This window comes from Miniopterus natalensis, chromosome 10 (assembly GCF_054644295.1).
Source record: "Miniopterus natalensis isolate mMinNat1 chromosome 10, mMinNat1.hap1, whole genome shotgun sequence".
NCBI classification, from domain to species: Eukaryota; Metazoa; Chordata; class Mammalia; order Chiroptera; family Miniopteridae; genus Miniopterus; species Miniopterus natalensis.
In genome coordinates, this window is record NC_142090.1 from 67,559,305 (window position 1) to 67,582,507 (window position 23,203).

The 23,203-nt window shown below is 35.9% G+C and overlaps 1 protein-coding gene across 2 annotated transcripts in view; it reads right to left on the reverse strand.

Annotated features, from left to right (window-relative positions):
- Nucleotides 1–23,203, reverse strand: part of DGKB (diacylglycerol kinase beta) — a 527,061-nt gene that overhangs the window by 457,697 nt on the left and 46,161 nt on the right. For both annotated transcript variants that reach the window (XM_016218863.2, XM_016218862.2), the window contains exon 2: nucleotides 8,810–9,067. In XM_016218863.2, the coding sequence (XP_016074349.1) occupies nucleotides 8,810–8,879 (70 nt within the window). In that variant the 5' untranslated portion in view covers nucleotides 8,880–9,067. The remainder of the gene's footprint in view (nucleotides 1–8,809; nucleotides 9,068–23,203) is intronic.

Consider the following 23,203-nt stretch of genomic DNA (forward strand, 5'->3'; position numbering starts at 1 on the left):
AAAACCAAAACAAAAATCAAGGGCCATAAGTTCAGAATCTTTCATCACTGGTTATTTCCCCATTTGTCTCCTAATAAACAGGTCTTCCTCTCCTGTGTGAAAGAACAAAACTCCTCTTTTTACCCTATTCCCTTTATATATGTATATATAAAATGGTATAATATTTAGTCATGAGAAAGAAGGACAGCCTGCTATTTGTAACAACCTGGATAGCCCTTGAATACATTAGGCTAAGTAAGTCAGAAAAGAGAAGGAAAAATACTGTAAGATCTCACCTATATGTAGAATCTAAAATAAATAACTTATTGAAACCAAGAACAGATTGGTGATTGCCCAAGGCTCAAGGCAAAGCGAGGGAGGGGAGTGAAATAGGTGAAGGGAGTCAAAAGATACAAATTTCCAGTTATAAGATAAGTAATTCCTGGGGATGCAATGTGCAGCATGGTGACTACAGTTAACAATAATGCAGTGTATACTTGAAAGTTCCTAAGATAATGTATCATAAAAGTTTCCATCACACACAAAAAATTATAACTATGTGGTAATGAATATTAACTAAATTTATTGTGCTAATCATTTCACAAAACCTCAGATTACACTGGACGCCAAAAACCAATGCAATGTTATCTCAATTATACCTCAATTTTAAAAAGTCTTGGGTATATTACATTCAGAGAATGTATTTCATTGCTTTATCATCATTTGCCACCTTATTGGTGTCTCTCAATAAACTAAGCTCTTTGATTAAAAGCATCACAATATTCATTTCTGTAGTACCCAGAGCCAATCAATGCGTAAGAGAAAAAGATATTAAATACTGTTAGCAAAGTTATGACCAATGACTAAACTTAAGTTCAACTAATATGCATACTTGTTTTTGTGTTTGTGTGTGTGTATGTGTGTGGTACTTCCAGCTATGATGGCGGGGGGCAGGGGGGCACAACTAAGGAAACATCCACTGAATAACAACCTTTAACCTATAACTGAGCTAAGAACATAATTTAATATGTACGAATATAGCTGTAACTTTTGTTTTAATTTGTCATACTAATATTAGTGATAGAAACAAGAGTTATTATTTGTAAATAGAAAGCATTCTCCTCATTTTATAGATGAAGAAACAGAAGCTTAAAGAGATTGTGATGACTTGCCTAATGTTCCAAGGTAAATGACAGGTTATATTTTACTTGTGTGATATTGGCCACATTAGCAGTTTACACCAAATATTTCATTTCTCCCCTGACACTGAGCTGACAGAAGGAATGCATTTCTCTACTCCACTGATGTTAGATGTGGTCATGGGGCTTGCTAAGGCCAAAGAAATGTAAGCATATCATTCATTATAAGGGAGAAGCCTTAAGGGCCAACACCCAATTCACGAGCTCTCCATTTCTCACTGCCACAACATCTGCCAATTTTTAGAGTTGATGACTGCTCCATCTGACTGGTTCTCGGTCGAAGACAATGCGAAATTAAACCATTTACTGATTCAGATTTGGAAATGTGATATGAGCCAGAAATAAACATCTATTTTGTTAAGCCACTGAGATTTTGTGAATTCTTCAACCATAGCCTAATTTGGCTCCCTTGACCAATGCTTCATAGAAGTCCTAGCTTAAAGTTTGTTTGACCATAAATCTTAATGAAACTGTTTTTTGTCATTTCAAAAGTTGAAGAAAAAAATGTTTAAAATCACTGAAAATTAGGTCTTTTTAGGATGCTGAAATAATGTAAATCTAGACATTCATAATTATCATTTTTTATTATTGCAAGATTTAGATATTAAAATTTTAAGTCATATAGATCCAGAGAAACCACCAATGGGTATTCAGTATGAAGCGGTACAGCAAATAGGAATCAGAGCCAGAGATGAGACAAAAGAGTTTACACAGCCAACATACATTCCAGAAATAAAATCTGGGTCAGAGCCAGGAACTGCTTAGTTAATCAGTGTAAATCAGAAGAAACAGGGTCGGAAATGAGAGACACATATTACCTAAAATAGAGTTGCAGATTCCAATTTCAGACCGAGTGTCAGGGCAAAGTCAACACATTTCAAATAAGTAATATAAATGGGTAGGCCTAAGTCAAAGGGAAAAAGTCCTCATTTGATATTAAGTTACCTCAGTCACCATCATCATGATCCTTATCATGACAATAATTTACTGAGTCTTGGGTACTTTACCTGCATCTTCACATTAGTCATCATTGCATCTAGGACATAGGTGAGGAAACTAAGGTGTACACCATTAGCCCTAGAACTCAAATCCAGTTCTATCTGACCAAATAATGTGTTCCAGCCACTATGCCAAATGACCCTGTGCCACTGATTTTTATATCTTGTACAAAAAAAGAGTAATTATCAATAAGTGCCTTGGCCTCCCAAAATAGAGCCAATGAATCACAGGGCAAGGGCCACAAGCAAAAGCTAATCCTTGCAAGAAAAATTAGAAAGAGGGTTAGCAAGTGATATAAATATGCTTAACAATAAATTGAAGTTATACACATGGGAGGTGGTCAAGCTTCTCTCCCTCCACCCTTCTTATCCCATCTTGTATGAATCAAACATAAAACATATCTTAAAGACACAATTAGATCATCATGCTAGAGGGTGGAATTTCTTGGGAGAGTAAGGCCACTTAAAATGGAAAAGAACTTTACCATATTTTTCATGTTTTTATTGATTTCAGAGAGAGGAAGGGAGAGGGAGAGAGAGATAGAAACATCAATGATGAGAGTCACTGATCAGCTGCCTCTTGCATGCCCCCTATTGGGGATCGAGCCCACAACCCAGGCATGTGCCCTGACCAGGAATTGAGGGAATTGAACCATGACCTCCCTGTTCATAGGTCAATGCTCAACCACTGAGCCACGCCAGCCAGGCAAATTTTACCATTTTCTTAATTCAATTGCTTCACGATTTTTTCTCATTTCTCTTTCCCCTCTCATGTTTTTGATAAAGGAAGAGTGAGGGAAGTTCCAGGCACAGGAAGAATGAGTGTGGGTAGAATGCAGGAATATGCCTCTACTTTAGACAGAGCATCCCTGAGGTTATACGTAATCAAGTCCAATCTACCAGGATAAGAGACCAGCAAGACATTTTGGGGCCAAAACCAGTTAGCAGCTTTGCTTCTTTGCTTTGCCTTGTATGCAAAAATCGTGTGAGAAATGGCTGTGGCTGATGGAGACATAAAGACCTGATTCCAGAATTCCAGATTTTTCTATTTTAGAAGCATGATAAATAACCCATTTATTAATAGATTGATCTTTATTAAGAAACATAAATGAATTATTACTGCTTTGATCTTAGCGATCACTTATCTTGCCATGGCAATTGGCCAGGTAAGCTGCCTCAAAGAGGTCATTTGCCTCCCTCTAAGGCTTATTGTGAGTAATAAATGAATAAATACTTGTTACTGTTTAGAGTATGGTGCTAAAAGTCTATGATTTATTATGATGATGATTATTGTCTCATTAAATCCTACACCACTTTGAGGTGGGATTCTACTTTTCCCGGTGAGAAAGCTGAGGCACAGGCAGTTTAACATGTTCAAGGTCATACACCACTAATAAGTAGAAGGCGGGAATGCTGTACAACACTGTCAAATATTAGTTTTCTCATAAAGTCTGAGCTCTTTCCACTAAGCCAGGCTGCATGCTTCTCTTCAGTGGAAAAAATTATACAATAGGTCCAAAATTAGGCACGTTGGGCCTTATTGAAAAGAACAAGTTCATCATAATTTTGCAACTCTCTACAATGCCAGCTGCTATAAACAGTGTGAAATTTATGAACATTTGAAAGTGTTCCCTCCATAATCACACAGTATTTTTCAAAAATAATTTACATGCTATGCAACACACTTTCTATATAGCAAATAAAAAGCTAATCCTAAGTGACAATATGTGGGCAGATAATGGATTGCTTGAAAATACCATGTAGATTTCACATAGAAAATAGTGTTATCCATGAAAAGACTTGGAGTTCCTTAACCCTTCGCTGTGCCGTGAAACCACAGCGGGAAGCACTGACAAACTAATAATGTGATAAGCTCAATTCTCTGCGTGGCGGGAGTGAGAGCTATCTTATAACCACAGTTTGGATGACTTTATAGAAAGAGTAGAGAAGAAAATTATACTCATCTCCCACGTATCAATGGGAATCTTTCCCATGGAGTGACTCAGCCTAAAGCCCGAAACAGGAGCCTGGTCTCAGCAGGCTGTAGGCAGCCACAGCAGGCTTCACATTAGCTGCCTTCAGCATTTGTGGGGACAACACAGAACCAAGGCTGCCAAGAGCGCCAGAAGCTTCTACCTTGTGGGAAGGATCTAGTGTTGTAACAGAAAATAAGACACCGACTCAATGCTCCAAAATGTGGCACTTTTCTACTCAATCATCAACAATGGGTTCAAAGAGCCAACATAACAAATTTATCTCCCTCTCTGTTAAAATAATACAGTTATATGATTAACAACTTGCCAGGCAATATCCTTATTATTTGGCATTTATTAACTCATTCAATTTAATACTTACAATATCTGACATACTTATTGTTTTCCCCATTGCACAAGTATGAAAAATGGAACACAGATATGTTAAGTAACTTTCCCAAAGTCAGAAATCTAAAAATGGTAGGACCAGGATTTGAATACAGGTTGGTTTAATGTGTTAGCTGCTTAACCAGAAATGCTGTGCCAATCTCACTCTATTTACCCCAATGGATCATGAGAAAAGCCTAGAAGTTGAGAAATCAATTGCAGTTGCAGTGTATGAAGGACTAGGTTAATTGTATGTTAAATGAATATGTTAAAGCCCTATCCCTAATGTGAAGGGTCTTTGGGAGGAAATTGGGATTAGAGAGTTCATGAGGGCTAAGCTCTGGTGAATTAATTGGATTGGTGCCCTTTTAAGAGTTCCTGGAGAGCTTGCTGCTCTTCTTTCGCTCTTTACACCATGTGAGGACACAAAGAGTTGACATTTTGCAACCCAAGAAAGGGTCCTTATCAGGACCCAAGGATGCTGGCATCCTGATCTCTGACTTCCAGCCTCCAGAACTGTGAGAAATAACTTTATGTTGTTTATAAGTCACCCAGCCTATGTTGCTTTATTATAGCAGCCCAGATGGTGTATACTGTGGCAATTGTAGAAAGAATCCAAAATCAGATAACTTGAGAAAAATTATATTCTCTACATTAAACTTGAATAACTTGGTTTTGCTGGGATAGGGGTTCCATGAACTCATTCAGCTTGAATTTGACAGCCCCACCCCCACCCCCCAAAGCATATACAACACTTATTTGATATATACCACATATAATCTTAGTATGTTGCCAGTTAAAACTTAAATGAATAACTTTTTTTTAGCTTAGTTATCCAATACATATAAATAATTTCTTATCAAAAGCTACAAAACAATTAACAACCACAAAACATATCCAACATACCACTTTTATAATAGAGTATGGACGAATGTCACTTTGCCACATTGCATTGCGACATGAAAAATACGATCCATAAATGCTGCTGATGAACAGATCACACGTACTGAATAGCATAAAAAATATACTACTTTTATAATCTTCAGGATGATAAGTGTGTTTCCAGCTGTATTTCGACAATGGAAATTTATGACCTGAGGAAACATTCTAATCATGATAGTCTTTCCTTCTTAAGTATATAGGAAACTTCACGGAGCAGCATTTTTCAACTTTTTTCATCTCATGGCGCACATAAACTACTAAAATTCTGTGGGACGCCAAAAAATATATTTTTTGCAGATCCAACCCCCAAAAAAGGCATAATTTTGATTCAGTCACACAAGACAACTTTTGTTGTTTTGGCTGTTGTCATTTTTTTATTTGACAGTCTAAGGGAAAAGAGGTCAATGCCCCTGACTAAATAATCAGATATTGCATGTTTTAAAGATTCTTGCAGCACCCCAGTGTGCCTGCTGTGACACACCAATTGAAAATCACTGTCATGGAGGATTAAAGCCAGCACTTTTCATATTGTCTTGATTATTTCAGAAAGAATAGCAAGTTTAATGATCATGGAATCAGCACTATTTGCTTTCATTCACAGTTAATTGATTAATTTATCTTCTCATAAAATCCATTCTAATAATGGTCTTACATTTACCATGTTACTTCTTTTACTAACTACCAACTTATTGAATGCTCATTAATCTATGTCACAATATGTTGCAACTTTTACATTTATGACCATTTTTATTACTTGTCTTACGCATTTACAAAATTGATTACTAAATCAAGCATTCTTATATAATTAAATCTACTTCCATATTCCCTAGCCAATAAAAGTAGCAGCCTGTGATATATTTAAGACTTTAGTATTAAATTCTGTTTAAGAATTCAAATGGAATTTGAAACATCTGATTAATAGTCATTATAAATGATATTTTAGCTATTATGGCAATAAGTTACCTATTTCATATTAATGCTTCCTATAAGGCCTTTTTCCTGTAAGTACTCAAACACTGGAAAATATATTTTAATAATCAAGCCAAGTTCAACAAACCTAAATCAAATTAATTGTTTTCTTTACTTGGAGGATTATGTCACCAAAATCCCCTATCCATCTCTAGCTCTCAATTCACACACTGTATTTTATTATTTCCCAAGTCCTCCTGTTAGTTTTAATCTGAATCTCCACTTTTCTGGTTATCTTTCATCATCCATCCACATTATTTAGGCTATTCCAATAGCCCACTGACCTGACTCTAGTCTCTTTCCATTACCACATACCATCCTCATGGTTGTCCAATTAAACTTTCTGAAACATAGCATCATTCATTTGATTCTACCCGTAAACCCTACATCTACTCCTTACTGCCTAACTCAAGTTTAGCATTGTGTATTTTGATTCTGTGTCATTTTTACAACCTAGCTCCACCTACTCCCCTGATCTGTGGATATGGCTAAATGTGGCCAACCATCTCTCTCCCTCAAATTTTCTTCATTTACCTTCAAGATTCATTTCAAATCCTACTTCTTCCATGAGGATTTTCCTTTCCCCATCTCAAACTGAATACTTAAACCTATAGAACCCCAAAATTTGTTTGTGGAAGTTACAATATTCTGTATATTGTAAACAAATATTCCGTTTGTTTTTAGCATTCATTAAACCAAATTCCTTGAAGGAAGGGTCCATATCTATTCATATTTGCATTTCCTGCAACATCAAGAAGAATACTATGCCTAAAGAAGATGCTCAGAAATATTTACTTGATTTTTTGATATAACGCAAAGAGCATATAGAAATTGGTAATAGGTAAATCATATTTATTCAATTTAGAAATTATTGAGTATGAGAATGTAGATAAGAATTTAGCCATCCTGGGCTAAATTTTCTTTATATGATAAATGAATGAATTGTAATTTCAGTGGCTCAAAACAGTAATTGGGTCTGAGGACCATATTTTGATGTCAAAAATGTATATGATAGTTGTATTTTTTTATTATTATTGACCAGAAAAATGCACATGTTCTTATGGATTTGTGACTTCCTGGAAAATACCCAGCAGGACTCTTATACCCAGAGCACTGCAGCCCTCAAATTAGGAAAGCTCCAGAAAACCTGTGAGGTTGGAATTTTCAGATAAGATGCATTAAGTGTTTATTATTGTTCCTGAATTATAATATGTACCTCATAAGTATACTATTACTCACTATCTCATCACATTTATTTCTTATTATTTCAAATCCCTCTTCTGTGTTTAACCATGTTCTCTGCCTTTCCTTCAGATTATTCAAGTTTTTCCGGACACTTATCTCCTGCATGCCATACCTCCTCTCTGCTTCGGCCTCACCAGCTGCTTCAGTTTGGGCCTTTTCCAGTATTACGTGATATTGGTTCTTTTTCACTTTTCATTTCTTATATTTGACTCTCTCAGTACCATCTTTCCCCCTTTGCTCTCACCGTTTTTACTATAGGCTCTATGGATTACTTTTTCTCTACTCTTTGTCTCCCAAACCTTGTAGTGCCTCCTATTTATTAGTTGCTTCCTGTTTTCTCTTTAATACCTTGACCTTGTTGCTATTTATATATATATCTATAGCTGATGAAACTCACTTCATGAAACAGACATATTCTTGAAAATCTACGGTAAAAACAAACTTCTTATAAACAAAACCTTATTGTATATGTATAAAGAAACTATTTAAAAATATCCCGCTACAGTGAAAATTACCATGGCCTATCTCTTCTATAAATACACGCACTAAACAAATTGTCCTAAGGTCCTAACAATTCTTTTTATTTTTAAAACAACCTCTAAAGCCAACTCCACAATATATCTATGACTCCAAACTCTCGGTCTTTTTGAAAATATTAGGCTGACAAATAAGAAAAAAATCTAACATTTCCCCTTCCCCTGATCTCTCTGAGCCAGGTCCTATTGACTCAAATATAACAGCATTTTTTCTTGTCCTTACTACTGTCTCTCTGCTCTTCCTCTTGTCCTTCTTGGTTCCAGTCTCACCAGTTTCCATCCTCCCACGCTGTCTTATCCTTTGCTTTACTTCTACTACAGGCGGAGTGTTTCCGAGTTTAGTTTTGCATCTAGCATCCTAGCTCTTTTTCTTCCAGATTTGATGCTTGGCTTAAATTTACCTTTTTCTTTTTCTCATGCCAAAAAAGGTAGTCTCCAGTTGACCTACTTGCAAACACAGAAGATACACCTACATCTATCCTGATACCAATCAGAACCTGTTCCTGTAATCTGTTCCTGTAAATCAATCATACCTTGTTTAGTATAAATGCCAAATAACATATTATCAATACGATACTTACACTCAGCATATTTCTGAAGTTGAGAAAATTCTGAGGGGCTTAGGTGGGCCCACTTTTCCTGGTTTGTCATGGTGGTGGTGAGTTCTCTTACATACCAGGTGAGGAGTTCTTTATTCAGATGTTTGGCAGAATCCTATGCTTCAAAATTTTCACCAGGCGAGTTTCACAATAAAATACCACAAGCTTTCAAAATATGTGATCTGTTAACAGGAAACCACTGTAGGTGTGAGTTTGTAGTTTCAATAGCGCATTAAAGCCCTGCAAAAAGAAACAGAAAGATCAAAAGATTAGTATTATTGCACAAAGAACATTAATTATAGAATGTTAATGATTTTTAGTTCCTAAATGTTTTTTAAAGGTTTTCTATTTGCATAATTTCAATCTTTAATTGCTCATTCACTCTTTAATGGCATTTACATACATTTCCTAATGCCACTTCATAGAAACAAATATGATAAAGAGTGCAAGATGTAAAAGAAAAATTTTTGAGTCTAGATTCATAAAAACATATTTTTGGCTTAACTTTATAAATTCTGCATTTGAAGAGTTGTCAAGGGTGTCATTTTTATCAATCTGAATTTATCAATTCTATAATATCTAAACAAACATAATGTAAAATATTTCTAGATCCAAGTTATTAAAGAGGCTACATAGCCCTATAGCTCCCTGCACAGAAAAATCACTAGTTCCACAATGGTTTGGAACGGTGCTCAGTAGCAGCACAAATATTCACAATCATGCAAATCAACTTTGGGGAATAATATAAGTTATTTTTTTTCTAGCTATAAAATAAAGAGTATAATTTTAATTTTATAATTTTTTAAAATCCCTATAAAATTTACCAAATGAAAGCAAATTCCAAAGGTCTGAACGACTTGCATAAAGATAGTAGATGATCTTATTTTGAGTCATGCTTAGAAATAAATCCCTAGGGGCCAGCTGGTGTGACTCAGTTGGTTTAACACCCTCCCTTGCACCAAGAGGTAGCCTGCTGATTCCTGATCAGGGGTCAGAGCACATGCCTGGGTTCTGGGCTCAATCCCCAGTGGGGTGTGGGAAGAAGGCAGCTGATTGATGTTTCTCTCTCACCAATGTCTCTATCTCTCTCCCTTTCCCTGAAATCAATAAAAACATATTAAAATAAATACAAAAATAAATACATAAATCCCTAGGTGGCCACTGATCTATATTCAGTACTACATCAATAAAGACAAACAAAGTGAAAAATCATGTAGTTTCAACTTTTTATCAGAGACTATAATCAATTGCTCAGCAATCAACCAAGCTGGCAGTATGATTGTTACAGAAAATGAAGTATTTAGAAACAATTAGAGAGTTTATGCAATTGCATTATTAGAAAAAAGTTTATATAAATGTCGTTACCTAAAGCCACGGCATCTTTATTTAGCCTTAACTCCTTCACCTTTTTTCCTACATCTCTTTACTATTCTCCAGTATCAATCCCAGAACCTCATTGTCATATCCTGTCATCTTCACCTTAGAAAACTGTTCTTGTAGGTCTCATCTGTTCAGGGTTTCTGCACTCAGTTTTTTATTTAATTGGAAAAAAATGAAGATACGCTTGTGTTAACAGAGGCCAAATTGCTAGATCTCTTTTTCCTCCCAGGGGATGCTCTTGTATGGCAATCATGACTTGGTGGAAGCACTGCAAACTAAAAGGAATGGAAGTGTGTGATGGACATTTCCTTTTGCCTTCCGTCTGGTTTCTTCCTGCTGATTTCATTCTTCACATTGATTTCATCTTACTTCTTTCTTTCTCTCCAGTTACATGCAGTTTTGTGGGACTAGAAAGCAAGGTGTCCTGTTCTCTCCATCCAAAGGGAGAGATGATTCAGTCACATTTGGCACATTAGACTTTGCCCCATGGGGCTTTCAACATTGAGCAGAGTGACTCAAGGACAGAGTGAAAATGGTTGTACCTAAATAATTACAACAATAATTGGATACTTGTCCCTGTCTGAGAATGACTCTCCAGCTATTTTGTCACTTCTGGAAGTGAGTATTATTCTTTTCAAGAAGTGATTAAATGAACCAAAAACAGTTTCCACTTCCTGCAACACAAAAATCTTAACTGATGATAATGAGTTTATTTATTCATTCAAAAATGTTTACTGAGCCCTTCAGTATGACAGGAAACATTTTAGGCACTGGGAATACAACAGAGAAAAATACACAAAAGATAAAAATAATGCTAATTCCAACAATGTCAGCTTTATTAAGAGTTTACAGTATGCATGGTGCAATCCTAACAGCATTTGTGTGTTAGACCACTCAGTCTTCAGGAAATGACTCTGTCAGGTACCAATTCTCCTTTTCTGATAAATGAGGAAACTGATGCTGAGTGATGGGAATCTGGTAGCTATGACTGAAACTTCTAGAGGCCTATCCAACATCCAGCCTTTCTTGCTTTCTTTGTTACAGAACCCTAATTTTATTGAATGAAAATATATCCATTTAAACAACTACACTTCTCAAGGTTCTTTGCATGGAGAAGCAGCTAATGAGATATAAGCAGGTGTTGGGTGAGGTTCTGTTTGAGGAAAGATGGTGAGTGCTCTTTAAACCAATTTTCTCTTCCTCTGACTTCCTACCTGGAATGTGGACACATTGGAGGCAAATTCAGCCGATTCTTGTACTACTCAGATAGATTTTAGAAAAAAAGCTATTTGCTAAAAAATGCTCAAGTTCCATGAAGTAGGCCAGGGGTAGGCCAACAGCTGACTGCACAAATTTGGTCAACAACCTATTTTTGTAAATAAAGTTTTATTGAACACAGACACATCTATTAGAGAATCCAGCAAGAAGCCAAATTTTGAAGGGTTATCAATGTAAAAATAAAGAGGTTGGAGCATTATCCTAAAGATAGTAAGAAACAATGAATGGACTATAAAAAGGCCAGAGGCCTGATCACTTTGGAAAAATGTTAATGTCTTCGTTTACTTTCTTTCTCACTTATATTGTTGTGATAGCTTCCGAATTGCTCCCTTAGCTCACTTCACTCCTTAACATGGCCTATTCCTTGAAGTCCAGGGACAATCATAATACACTAAGCTAATTCTAGAGGCTTGTCTGACAAATAGCCAACAATAAGTTAATTAACAAATTAGAATAATAATTAATTGGTTAATTATAGTTTTCCACCTGCTCTAAAATTTATTTAAAACATTCCAGTTAATTAAGTATAAAAAACTCAAATTTAAAATGACCGGTTGTCTAACATAATTCAGGTTTCTACATGAATGATGTTTCTCAGCAAAGTCTCACCTACCTGGTCAGTCAATTTTAAATTACACACTTATATACCATCTCTCCATCATGCTTTTATTGGTTTTCAATATAACATCTTATCACCAAATATTTAACTTATTTATATTTTTTAGTATTTGTCTCCTCACAAAGAATTATGGGCAACATGAGTGGTTTGGGGTCCTGGAGGAATTCCACAAAAAGGAAAAAGCAACTAAAAATATTTCTTAGATTTTCCCTTGATAATCACCTAGATGTATTTACTACAGTCTGCAGGACCATCCTCTCATGTGGGCTAAGATAGATGTCCCAAGAGGGGAGACATTTTTATCTGTTTCTTCAATGGTATTTTCTAAGTGCTTAGAAGAGTGGTTGGTACATAGTGCAAATGTTTGTGGAATAAATTCACTTATGTGCTTTTTTCATAAAGAAAAACTTGGGTAGCAGAGTTAGAAGGAGCCCTTAAAATCGAAAAAGAGAAAATGATGCATAAAGAAGGTGACAGGGAAGAGTCACTATGGGTTTCCTTTTCCTAGAGGTCATATTCCTTTTCTTAAACTAAATGGACATAAACTAAAGAAGTTATAATTATGGATACAAAGCTTTTATAGTTGCAAACAAAAAGGCTTTATTTCACATAGTTTGTATTTTCTCTTTTTGTCGTTAAATATAACTAACTCCTTATAAATAAACATCATTCTCAAGGAATGCCTTAATTAAGATGTAACTTAACCAATTTATAAAAAGAACAACTACACATGAGCATCAGAACTATATTTTTAAATAGTTTTATTGATTTCTAGAGAGAGAGAAAGAGAGGGAGAGAAACATCAATGTTAGAGAGAAACATAGATCGGCTGCCTCCTGCACGCCCCTTACTGGTGATGGAGCCTGCAACCAGGCATGTGCCCTCACTGGGAATTGAAACTGCAACCTTTTGGTGCACAGGATGGTGCCCAACTGAGCCGCACACTGGCTAGGGCACAACTATCTTTTTAGATATTGAAAAATATTTTCAATTAACAAAAAATCACTTAGCTTTCTTTTCTCTAGCATGATCTTGTCAATTTAGGTCTTCATTTTCTGTATCAAGAATATCTTCTATGAATCGTTCTAATGCAATTTGCATCTTAACAAAAGGTATAGAGAGTAAATGTCACCCCTGTAAGGGCTCAAAGTAAATTAATTCTCTTTTGGTTTATTTAAACACCAACATGCTTAGAATACAACCTGTGTTTCTCATCTTTCTCCTATGAAAGCCTTTAGTTTCTCATAATTCTGGTAGTTCCAACTCTCATCATGTGATGCAACATGTAGCCCATATATATATATATATATACACACACAAACATATGTATATGTGTGTATATAGATAGATGATAGATGATAGATAGACGATAGATAGACAGATGATAGATAGATTAGATGATAGATGATAGATAGGTAGATAGATAGATAGATAGATAGATAGATAGATAGATAGATAGATAGATAGACAGATAGAGATAGATAGATAGAGATAGATAGATGATAGATAGATAGATAGATAGATAGATAGATAGATAGATAGATGATAGATAGATAGATGATAGATAGATAGATGATAGATAGATTGATAGATAGATAGATGATGATAGATAGATGATAGATAGATAGATGATAGATAGATGATAGATAGATAGATAGATAGATAGATAGATAGATAGATAGATAGATAGATAGATAGATAGATGATAGATAGATGATGATAGATAGATAGATGATAGATGATAGATGATAGATAGATAGATGATGATAGATAGATAGATAGATAGATAATAGATGATAGATATAGATAGATGATAGATAGATAGATGATAGATAGATAGATAGATAGATAGATAGATAGATAGATAGATAGATAGATGATAGATAGATGATAGATAGATAGATAGATAGATAGATAGATAGATAGATGATAGATAGATAGATAGATAGATAGATGATGATAGATAGATAGATAGATAGATAGATAGATAATAGATAGATAGATAGATAGATAGATAGATAGATAGATAGATAGATAGATGATAGATAGATGATAGATAGATAGATAGATAGATAGATAGATAGATAGATAGATAGATAGATAGATGATAGATAGATAGATAGATAGATAGATAGATAGATAGATAGATAGGTAGATGATGATAGATAGATAGATAGATAGATAGATAGATAGATAGATAGATGATAGATAGATGATAGATAGATAGATAGATAGATAGATAGATAGATAGATAGATAGATGATAGATAGATAGATAGATGATAGATAGATAGATGATGATAGATAGATAGATAGATAGATGATAGATAGATAGATAGATAGATAGATAGATAGATAGATAGATAGATAGATAGATGATAGATAGATAGATAGATAGATAATAGATGATAGATAGATAGATGATAGATATAGATAGATGATAGATATAGATAGATGATAGATAGATGATAGATAGATAGATAGATGATAGATAGATAGATGATAGATAGATAGATAGATAGATAGATAGATAATAGATGATAGATAGATAGATGATAGATGATAGATAGATGATAGATAGATAGATAGATAGATAGATAGATAGATAGATAGATAGATGATAGATAGATGATAGATAGATAGATGATAGATAGATAGATAGATAGATAGATAGATAGATAGATAGATAGATAGATAGATAGATAGATAGATGATAGATAGATGATGATAGATAGATAGATAGATAGATAGATAGATAGATAGATGATAGATAGATAGATAGATAGATAGATAGATAGATAGATAGATAGATAGATGATAGATAGATAGATGATAGATAGATGAGTACAGATGAAGAAGGTTTTCCTCGCCAAAGCTTTTAAACTAGTTGAACTGACATATCTGAAGTCTGTGTATAAAGAAATGTGGCATATATAATACTAAATCAAGAAGCACAGCTATTCTTGATGAGTCAGAAAGAGATGGGAATGATGACAGCGTTTCATATAGTCTCTACCCCTTAGTAATTGTGTAGAAAAAGAATGACAATGTTCAGCTTGGATTCCCTATGGTGCATTCACAGACTTCCTGTTGCCCCAAAGGGGCTTTTTCTAGGCACATAAAATGAATACCTGGAAGGAGGCACTGCTGGGAAGCAGTCTAATTCCGGCATTCTCACCTAGTCATTGGATGTGCTGCTTTGCTTAGTTGGTGGCAGGAAATAACTATGTTGGGGGAGTTGGAGAAGGTTCTTGGGTCTATGAACCTTGGCTAAAACACATTCTCCATAATTAGGGAAGAAAGTCAATCTCCTCATGAAGAAGACACAGGCAATGTCTAGATAAACGAATCTGGGGGGTTGAAAGCATATTTGTCAGTTAAATTAAGTGTAGATTTCTAAATAATTACTAAAAGTAAGAATGTCATAATTGCAATCACTGAATAGAGTTAATACAGATTAAGGCACACGGAAGGCTATATGTATGTACACTTAAGGTAGTTTGAGGACTGAAAATATTTACTGAGACTCAGGGGTAATGAAGCTCAACATATAAGGCAAATAATGAAAAACCTTTCAGGAGGGAAAAAGAGTGAGGGCCAAAATATCAAGCATAGGAATTCTGAAAGAAAAGTAGGATAAAATCAAATGGGATATTGAGGCTATCACTTGATTTATAATTATTTGTCCACTTATCCATGAAAAGAAGTCTAAGACACAATGGCATGTTAAGCACTATGACAGATATTGGGGATATAGTTATAAGTAAAGCTAATATGGTATTCGAGCTCCTAGATCTTGCATTAAACAAACCAACTACACAGGTAAATAGTTGTGAACTGTGGTAAGTTATATGAAAAAAAATGCAATGGAACCATGTGCGAGAATGTAATAGGAACCCTGATTTATAGTAAGAGGTTCGGAGGGTAACACATAGAGGAAGTTTTATTTAAACTAAATTATGAAAGTTAACAGCTATACACTTGAGTGAGAAGAAAAACATTCTGAGCAGAAGCTTGTGAGTTAGAGGCTGAAAAACGATACATATTAGATCTCTAAAGAAGGCAAGTGTGAGTGGAACCTGGCGAGCAAGAGGGAAAGTGGCGCAAGACTAAACTGGGAAAACAGGTAAGAGCCACAACAGGAGGATTCTTAGAGGCCATACTAAGGATTTACCATTAGTAAGTTATGAAGCCACAGCAATATGCTGAGCAGGAGGGTAAACATGACGCACACTTCTGTTTTAGGAGTCCATTCTGACCGATGGGTTGGAGGACGACAAGAATGAAGGGGGGGGGGGCAGACAAAGAGAAGGTGGTTTCAGTATTGGGTGTGAACCAGCAGGGGCTGTAATTAGGAAAATGGTAGTAATAATAACGGTTAAAAGGCCAAACTCAAGATACTGTTTTTGATAATAAATAGGATTTGATAATAAATAGGATATATTGTACACAAGATGAAGTGATCAAGAATGATTCCTATAGTTTTGGCTTGAGCATGGGATCCAGAAAGGTGGATTTTAAAGAATTCTAAGCCCAACCAGCATGGCTCAGAGATTAAGCATCAACCTAGGATCCAGGAGATCGGGGTTCGATTCCCGGTCAGAACATATGCCCGGGGTTTCAGGCTCAATCCGCGACAAAGGGCGTGCAGGAGGCAGCTGATCAATGACGCTCATCGTTGATGGTTCTGTCACTCTCTCCTTCTCCCTTCCTCTCTCTGAAATCAATAAAAACATATTTTTTTAAAAAAAAAAGAATTATAAATACTAGCATAGTACCAGGTTTGAGAATAAGACAAAAAAATCAATATTTTGTTTTGGGATGTAATAAATCTGAGAAGACATCTAAACTGGAAGGACTAGTAGCTAGTGAGATAAGCCTAGGGCTAACAAACAAAGATAAAGGTATGATATTATGAGTTGTCTGATATAGATGACATTTAAAGATATAGGAAGGCATACATTTTTCTCATGGGTCAGCTATGTAGCTGTGTTAACCTCGGCCTTCAAGAACTTGTATTTAGCAGCAAAGATGATAGTTAGCTGATAGTCTTGCTCTTATAGTCTTCAAAATCCAATCATCTTTTGAACCAAGGTCACAGTCAGGGGGCAATGACTAAAGATGATGAATGTACCAGGGCCATGCCATTTTGGTACAATGAAAGGGTTCCTTTAACAATCCAAATTTGCTCCAGGACTCCCTATTGGACTGGCTGAGACTTTGTCAGATCTGCATTGTGACCTGAAGGTATTCAAGACCAACCCTGCATCCCCCACTGCCTTTCTTTTCTCAGGTATCAGATCTCGGGTAACTTTGTTTCAAAACTCTTTCTACCCCATCTGTTTTACTTGCTTTTATCTTTCACATGAATTACTTCTTTATTAACCTTTGTACCCCTAACTCCAATGCAGTGTTTGGTTCCTGGTGAAGAATCCTTTGTGCCAGGATCCCAACAGCAAAAAGATGGTGCACTGAAAATGGATTAGTGGGAATTAAATAAAGTATTATTTAGGAAGTGTATACAAAGCTTGGGAAAGCTAATAGGAGCTGGTGCAGGATTCTGGTCTAGCAAGAGTTGGGAATGTATTGACCCTAAGCCTGAAAGGAATAGAGCTGTTGCAGCTAAGAAACCCCAGGGTAGCTCTATACACAGGATCACCGGATAGGAGTCATGGATGCAGAGAGCAGGGCACACCCCTCTTTCAACTGACTTGCTGGGTAGGAGGTAGGGAAATAACTTTCATGACCTTGCCCTCCTCCAACTCTCTAATGTCCTCCAGTCCCTCACATTGATCAAACCCAGTCAGAAGCCAGAGGGCAACGATGACCATTGATTCGGGGTATGTCAAATAGCTTCATGAGGCACAGAACAAAATGGGAAGGTGAAGGGGGAATCTTAAGAGACTGGGGAGTGTGGTCTGAGAAAGTGGGCTCAGGACAAAGCTCCAAGGGGTTCCCATATTTAGAGATTAGAAGTGGAGAAAGATCCCCCCAAGGCAACAAACAACCAAAGAAAAAATCCTAGAATGTGGTATCAAAGAGACAACAGAAGAAAAGAATCCTTCAAGGAGATGGTAGGAAGCACTTTTCAAAGTCGCTGAGCACTTAAATAAGATGAAGATGGAAGCATCCAATAGACATCATGGGTACTGCTGACCTTAGTATAACGATTTCTCTGAGGCTGAGCCAAATTGAAATGGGTTGCAGAATAGAACTGAGTTTGCGAAGACTGTGAATGTCATCAACTCTGTGAGAAGTGTGATTTTGAAGAGCAGTTAAGAGCTAAAATTAGGCATATAGAGATGAATCAAGAAATTTTGTTGTTGTTTGTAGGAATCACTGGAACACATTTTAAGATTGAAGATAAGGGTTTATAATGAGGATGGTTCAAGTGTCTAAAGAGAAAGAATCTGATTGGTGTTTCAAAGTCCTTAAAAAGGACTTTAAAAAGTCCTTACAAGTAGGGTGAGATAAGTTCCAGAAAATATGTGAAGGCCAAAATTTACCTTAACAATGAATACAGGTGCAGTTTTGTAGATTTGGTGCTTAGACAATGGAAGATTTCTGGTTGATGACTTCTGTTTTCTCAATGACATAAAAAAATCTGTTATTAGCTGAGGGTTCAGTTAGGCAATGATGGGGGAAGAGAAAAGTAACAGGGGGAAGATACAAAAAAATCACCTACAGATGTGGTAAAGTGAGCTCACTAAAAGCATGTGGTAAGAACAACAGAGTTAAAAGCCAATGGGATATTGCTACTTATTAATTTAGAACTTAAACAGCCGAATTTTAAATTATTGATTTATAAACTACGGCATCAAAAGGGCATTAGTCATATCTTATCCTACCACTTTTGAATCAAATAGATCTGTATTCTCTCATTCAAGTCCTGAACTGTCTTCCCTATGTAAAGTGAATCAATTAACCTATCTGAGTTTCAATTCCTTTCTCATGAAAGTGGATAATACCACCCACCTCCAAGAGGTATTAGCATTTAATAAAAGAACATTCGCACAATATGTAAAAGATTCTCAAAAAAGGCTATTTTCTCTTTGTTTTTGTAAGCAAGGATTTAAGATATATTTGCAGTATTAAATTTGAACATATATGCATGATACATATAGGGGAAATAGTTGGAAGTCTACAAACGTTTTGGAAGATTTGTGTGGGTGGCTAAATATAAGATTCATAACTTATTTTTGGATTCTACTGACACATTCAAATTTAAAAGAATAAATTGAAGGGAAATCTTTGGTGATGCAAAATAGGGAACTATATCAAGTTTTATATTGTCTACATTTCAGAGTCATAGTTTTGTACTTGAATTATTTTATTCTTAAGTTAATTTTTAATTCTCTTTTCACACATGGATTTAAGAACAACTCTTAGAATAGAGATTGGAGAGTTGGGTAAAAATGGTGGTCGTGGAGGGGGCAGAACCTTTATCAATATGAAATAATGAATGTAAAAGAACTCTGGTAGCTTTTACTTTTCAAGAATTACCACAACAGCAATTTGCATCCCACATACCCTTCTAGATGTTTGCTGACCCCATTTAACTTAAGGTGATGTCTCCTCCCCTTGTACTTGTGAGTACCTTTGTGGCAATCTTAACCAATAGATGACAGCAGAAGTGATGATATGTGACTTCTGTGGTTACAGCCCCCAAATATCACACATTTTAATTTTGCTTTCTTTTTTGGAACTTTTGCTCTAATTATCACATTCTAAGAAAGCCCAATCTAGCCCGTGTAAAGAGCCCACTCAGACACCATGCATAGGTGCACCAACCAACAGCCCAGACGAAATCCCAGTCGACAGCCGGCATCAACCACCAAATACATAAGCAAAGATGCCTTCAGATGATTCCAGCCCAAGCTGTGTCGTAGTCCCCTTCTCCAAGCTGGATGTCTTCCCAGATGAGACACCAGGTAGAGTGGAACAGAGACAAGCCAATTCATTATATCCATTGCGAAGCCTGACCCACTGAATCCATGAGCACAATATGGTTGTTTTACAGCACTAAGTATATGGTGGTTTGTTATGCAATAGTAACCACAACAAGAAACTTAGAACAATATTGAACACAAGAAACTACCAAAGATATTATTATTTTAATAATATTATATTTTTGCATATTTTGAGTGAAGTGTGTGTGCGCATGCACATGCACACATGTGTGTTTAACTCTTCATTTTTCATTCTTACATTTTATGATCAAGTTAATATTGTTATCAATTTTCCATTTCCCTCTCAAGTGAGGAATAAAGCTTTTGGGAGTAGAGTAGAAACAGTTAACCTAAGTTTTTTTCTAACTTTGGAATATACAGTACTGGGTTGCTGAAAGACTAAGAATCATGAAATAAAAAATAAGAAACTAGCAGAATACAATAGAAAAAGGAAACGATCTTGGACCGAAAAAGAGAAGATTCATTTTGTAAGCCTTATTTTTTTTCTTTTTGGTTGTTATGTTTTGTCAGGAAACAAGTCCTGTTTATGTCTTTTATAAAGATTTTTCAAATACAAATATAATCCCAACTAAAGAGGGGAAAATAAAAAAAGAATAAATGTAAATCCCTCCCTTCCAACCTGAAGATGGAATATTGATTAAGGAAGAAGAATTGAATGGGTTTTTCCAATATCTGACCTGGGACTTTTTCAACAGAAACAGATATTTCTAGAATGTTGACTATTCTGTTGGTAAATTTCTGTTTACTTTTTCCATGCCCTTAAGAAAGCAGAAATTCACTAAAAATAATTATCAAACCATTAACCCCTTTCCAGAAGACTCTCTGATAAAACATTGATGCAGGCTTTTGTATTAAGAATGCATGTGCTTATAATTTTCTTCTATTAATTAAAAAATAATCAGTCCAGTCCCATGTACTTCCTGGAAACTGATGATTGCTGGTAAAGAACTAATGTCTTTCAAACCTTTAATCCCTAGAAAATCATCAACTCTAATGCTCTTATTCAACTTCAAGTTAGAGTACAAAACAGCCTAAGGGAAATCATTATTGAAGTACACTGGGGACCTTTTTACCAAATGAAATTTGATGTCTGCTAGGAGAAACAAGTATTGCTTGCAGTAAATCCACAGTGTAAGAATAGGGAGCTGTATTTAATTTACAGACACAGAGATAGATGTCAGCAATAAAACAATACATATTTTAGTCATACATAGTTTTGTTTCCTTCTAAAAAACACTATCTTAAACTTTCCATGTACGTTATTGTTCAGAAAAACACCACTGAAAAACTCAGTGGAATTTTCTCATTTGATTCCTCTTTCATTGCTAGTATTCATGTATAAAATGTTGCACTTCTCTGCTTGATAAAATATTAAACTTTTATTTAATTACAAAGGGTTCAGGTTAGTGATGGTTTACCATAAACTGAAGAAACTTTCAGAAGCAAACTGGGCAAACTTTTGGAATATAACCACTTTTCTTAAAAATGATGAGTAGTTTAAATTTCCCATGACATTTTCCTATCAAAATATACACTGGTTCCATTCCTTACTAAACATCTTTATCATCATCTCCCCTCCCTCATTAGTAGTAAACCCTCTTTATTCCACTATGGCACTTTAATAAAGGTACTCTCCCTGGCCCGGCCAATGTGGCTCTGGTTGAGCATCAACCCATGAGCCACAACATCCCTGGTTCCATCCCCGGTTAGGTTCGATCCCCAGAAGGGGACCTGCAGGAGGCAGCCGATGGATGTTTCTACCCCTCTCTCTTTCTCCCTTCCTCTCTTTCTAAAATCAATAAAAACATTTTTTTAAAAAAGGCGCTCTCTCTGAAAGTCTATCTGAATACTTGGCTCCCATATCTGACATCTTCAATTGTTCTTCAGTACCTTTGGGGAAATGTCCAATTTACATAGATAAACCCGTGTGATTTAACCATAAACTTAAAAATAGTTCAGAGCGTGCCGTTTTTGTAAAGTAACTTTGGAGCTGTACCCACCCTAGAACTATCCCTTTGAAGAATATTTAACTTCTTCATACTAGTCTGCACACCTTGGGCAAGCTGATAGCACAAGCTCCCCTGGGAAGACCGAGTCTACCCTGGGAGGCTCCCAGGGCTGTGGCATCCTCCTATTTGTTACGGTGCACGACTGAGCTGAAGGAAGGGTTGGGTTCTTTGTTTTCTTACCCTTAACCTGTAGAAATGTATCTACAGGATTATAAAACGACAAACAAACGGACTAATGAAATTAGTCTACTGTGCATGTTACTTGGGCAAAAGAAAAACAAAGACATTAAAAGATTTTTTTAACCAAAGATGGATATTAAAAAAAAATCCAACTCAATGACTAATTGCTGGGTGGAAACATGACGGGGTGTCATACATTGAAGGGAGCCTGCAGAACATCCTTCGAAAACCAGGAACGCAGACCAACTGAACCATCCGACAAAGGTCTTAATGTAGGTTTCCAAAAAAAAAGGTTTTGCAGTTTAATTACTCTCTCTGAGAAGGATCCAAGGGGTGAAAAGAGGCTGTAATATTGTAAATCAGGTCTATCTCAAACAAGATGGGCGAGCAGCAGCAGATGTTTGGGGGTGAGCACACCCCAGGCTCCCCTGCTGAGAACGGCCTAAATTTAGCAGCCCCTGGGAATCCGGGGAGCCTAACTCACCGAGAGATCTCCTTTCAACTATCAGGCTCCTTCCTGCAGGTGCTTTCAGAGAAAGAATACAATCCCTTCCACTCGGGTATTTAGTTTTAATCTTGAGATATTTGTTACAAACATGTATCTATGATAGATTGGAACAGAAAAAGGAACTAAAAATTTGATTATGTAAATCTATTTCCATTAGCCAACAGACACAGCCGTCCCCCAACACAAATCCACACGCCCACACGCATATACGTGCCCATACACACACAAGTACACACATGTACACATTTTGCCTTCCTAGGTTGTGAGCGATTAAGCTCTTTAAGGAAAGTCCCAGGTATTTACCTAGAATGTTTTTTAGTACAATGTTTGTGGAGAGCTCAGATTCTTTCCATACTTAATTTGTTGTTCTCATTTTTGTTTCTATATATTAACACCCTATTTGATGTTGATTAACTATGACTTCTGATGTAAC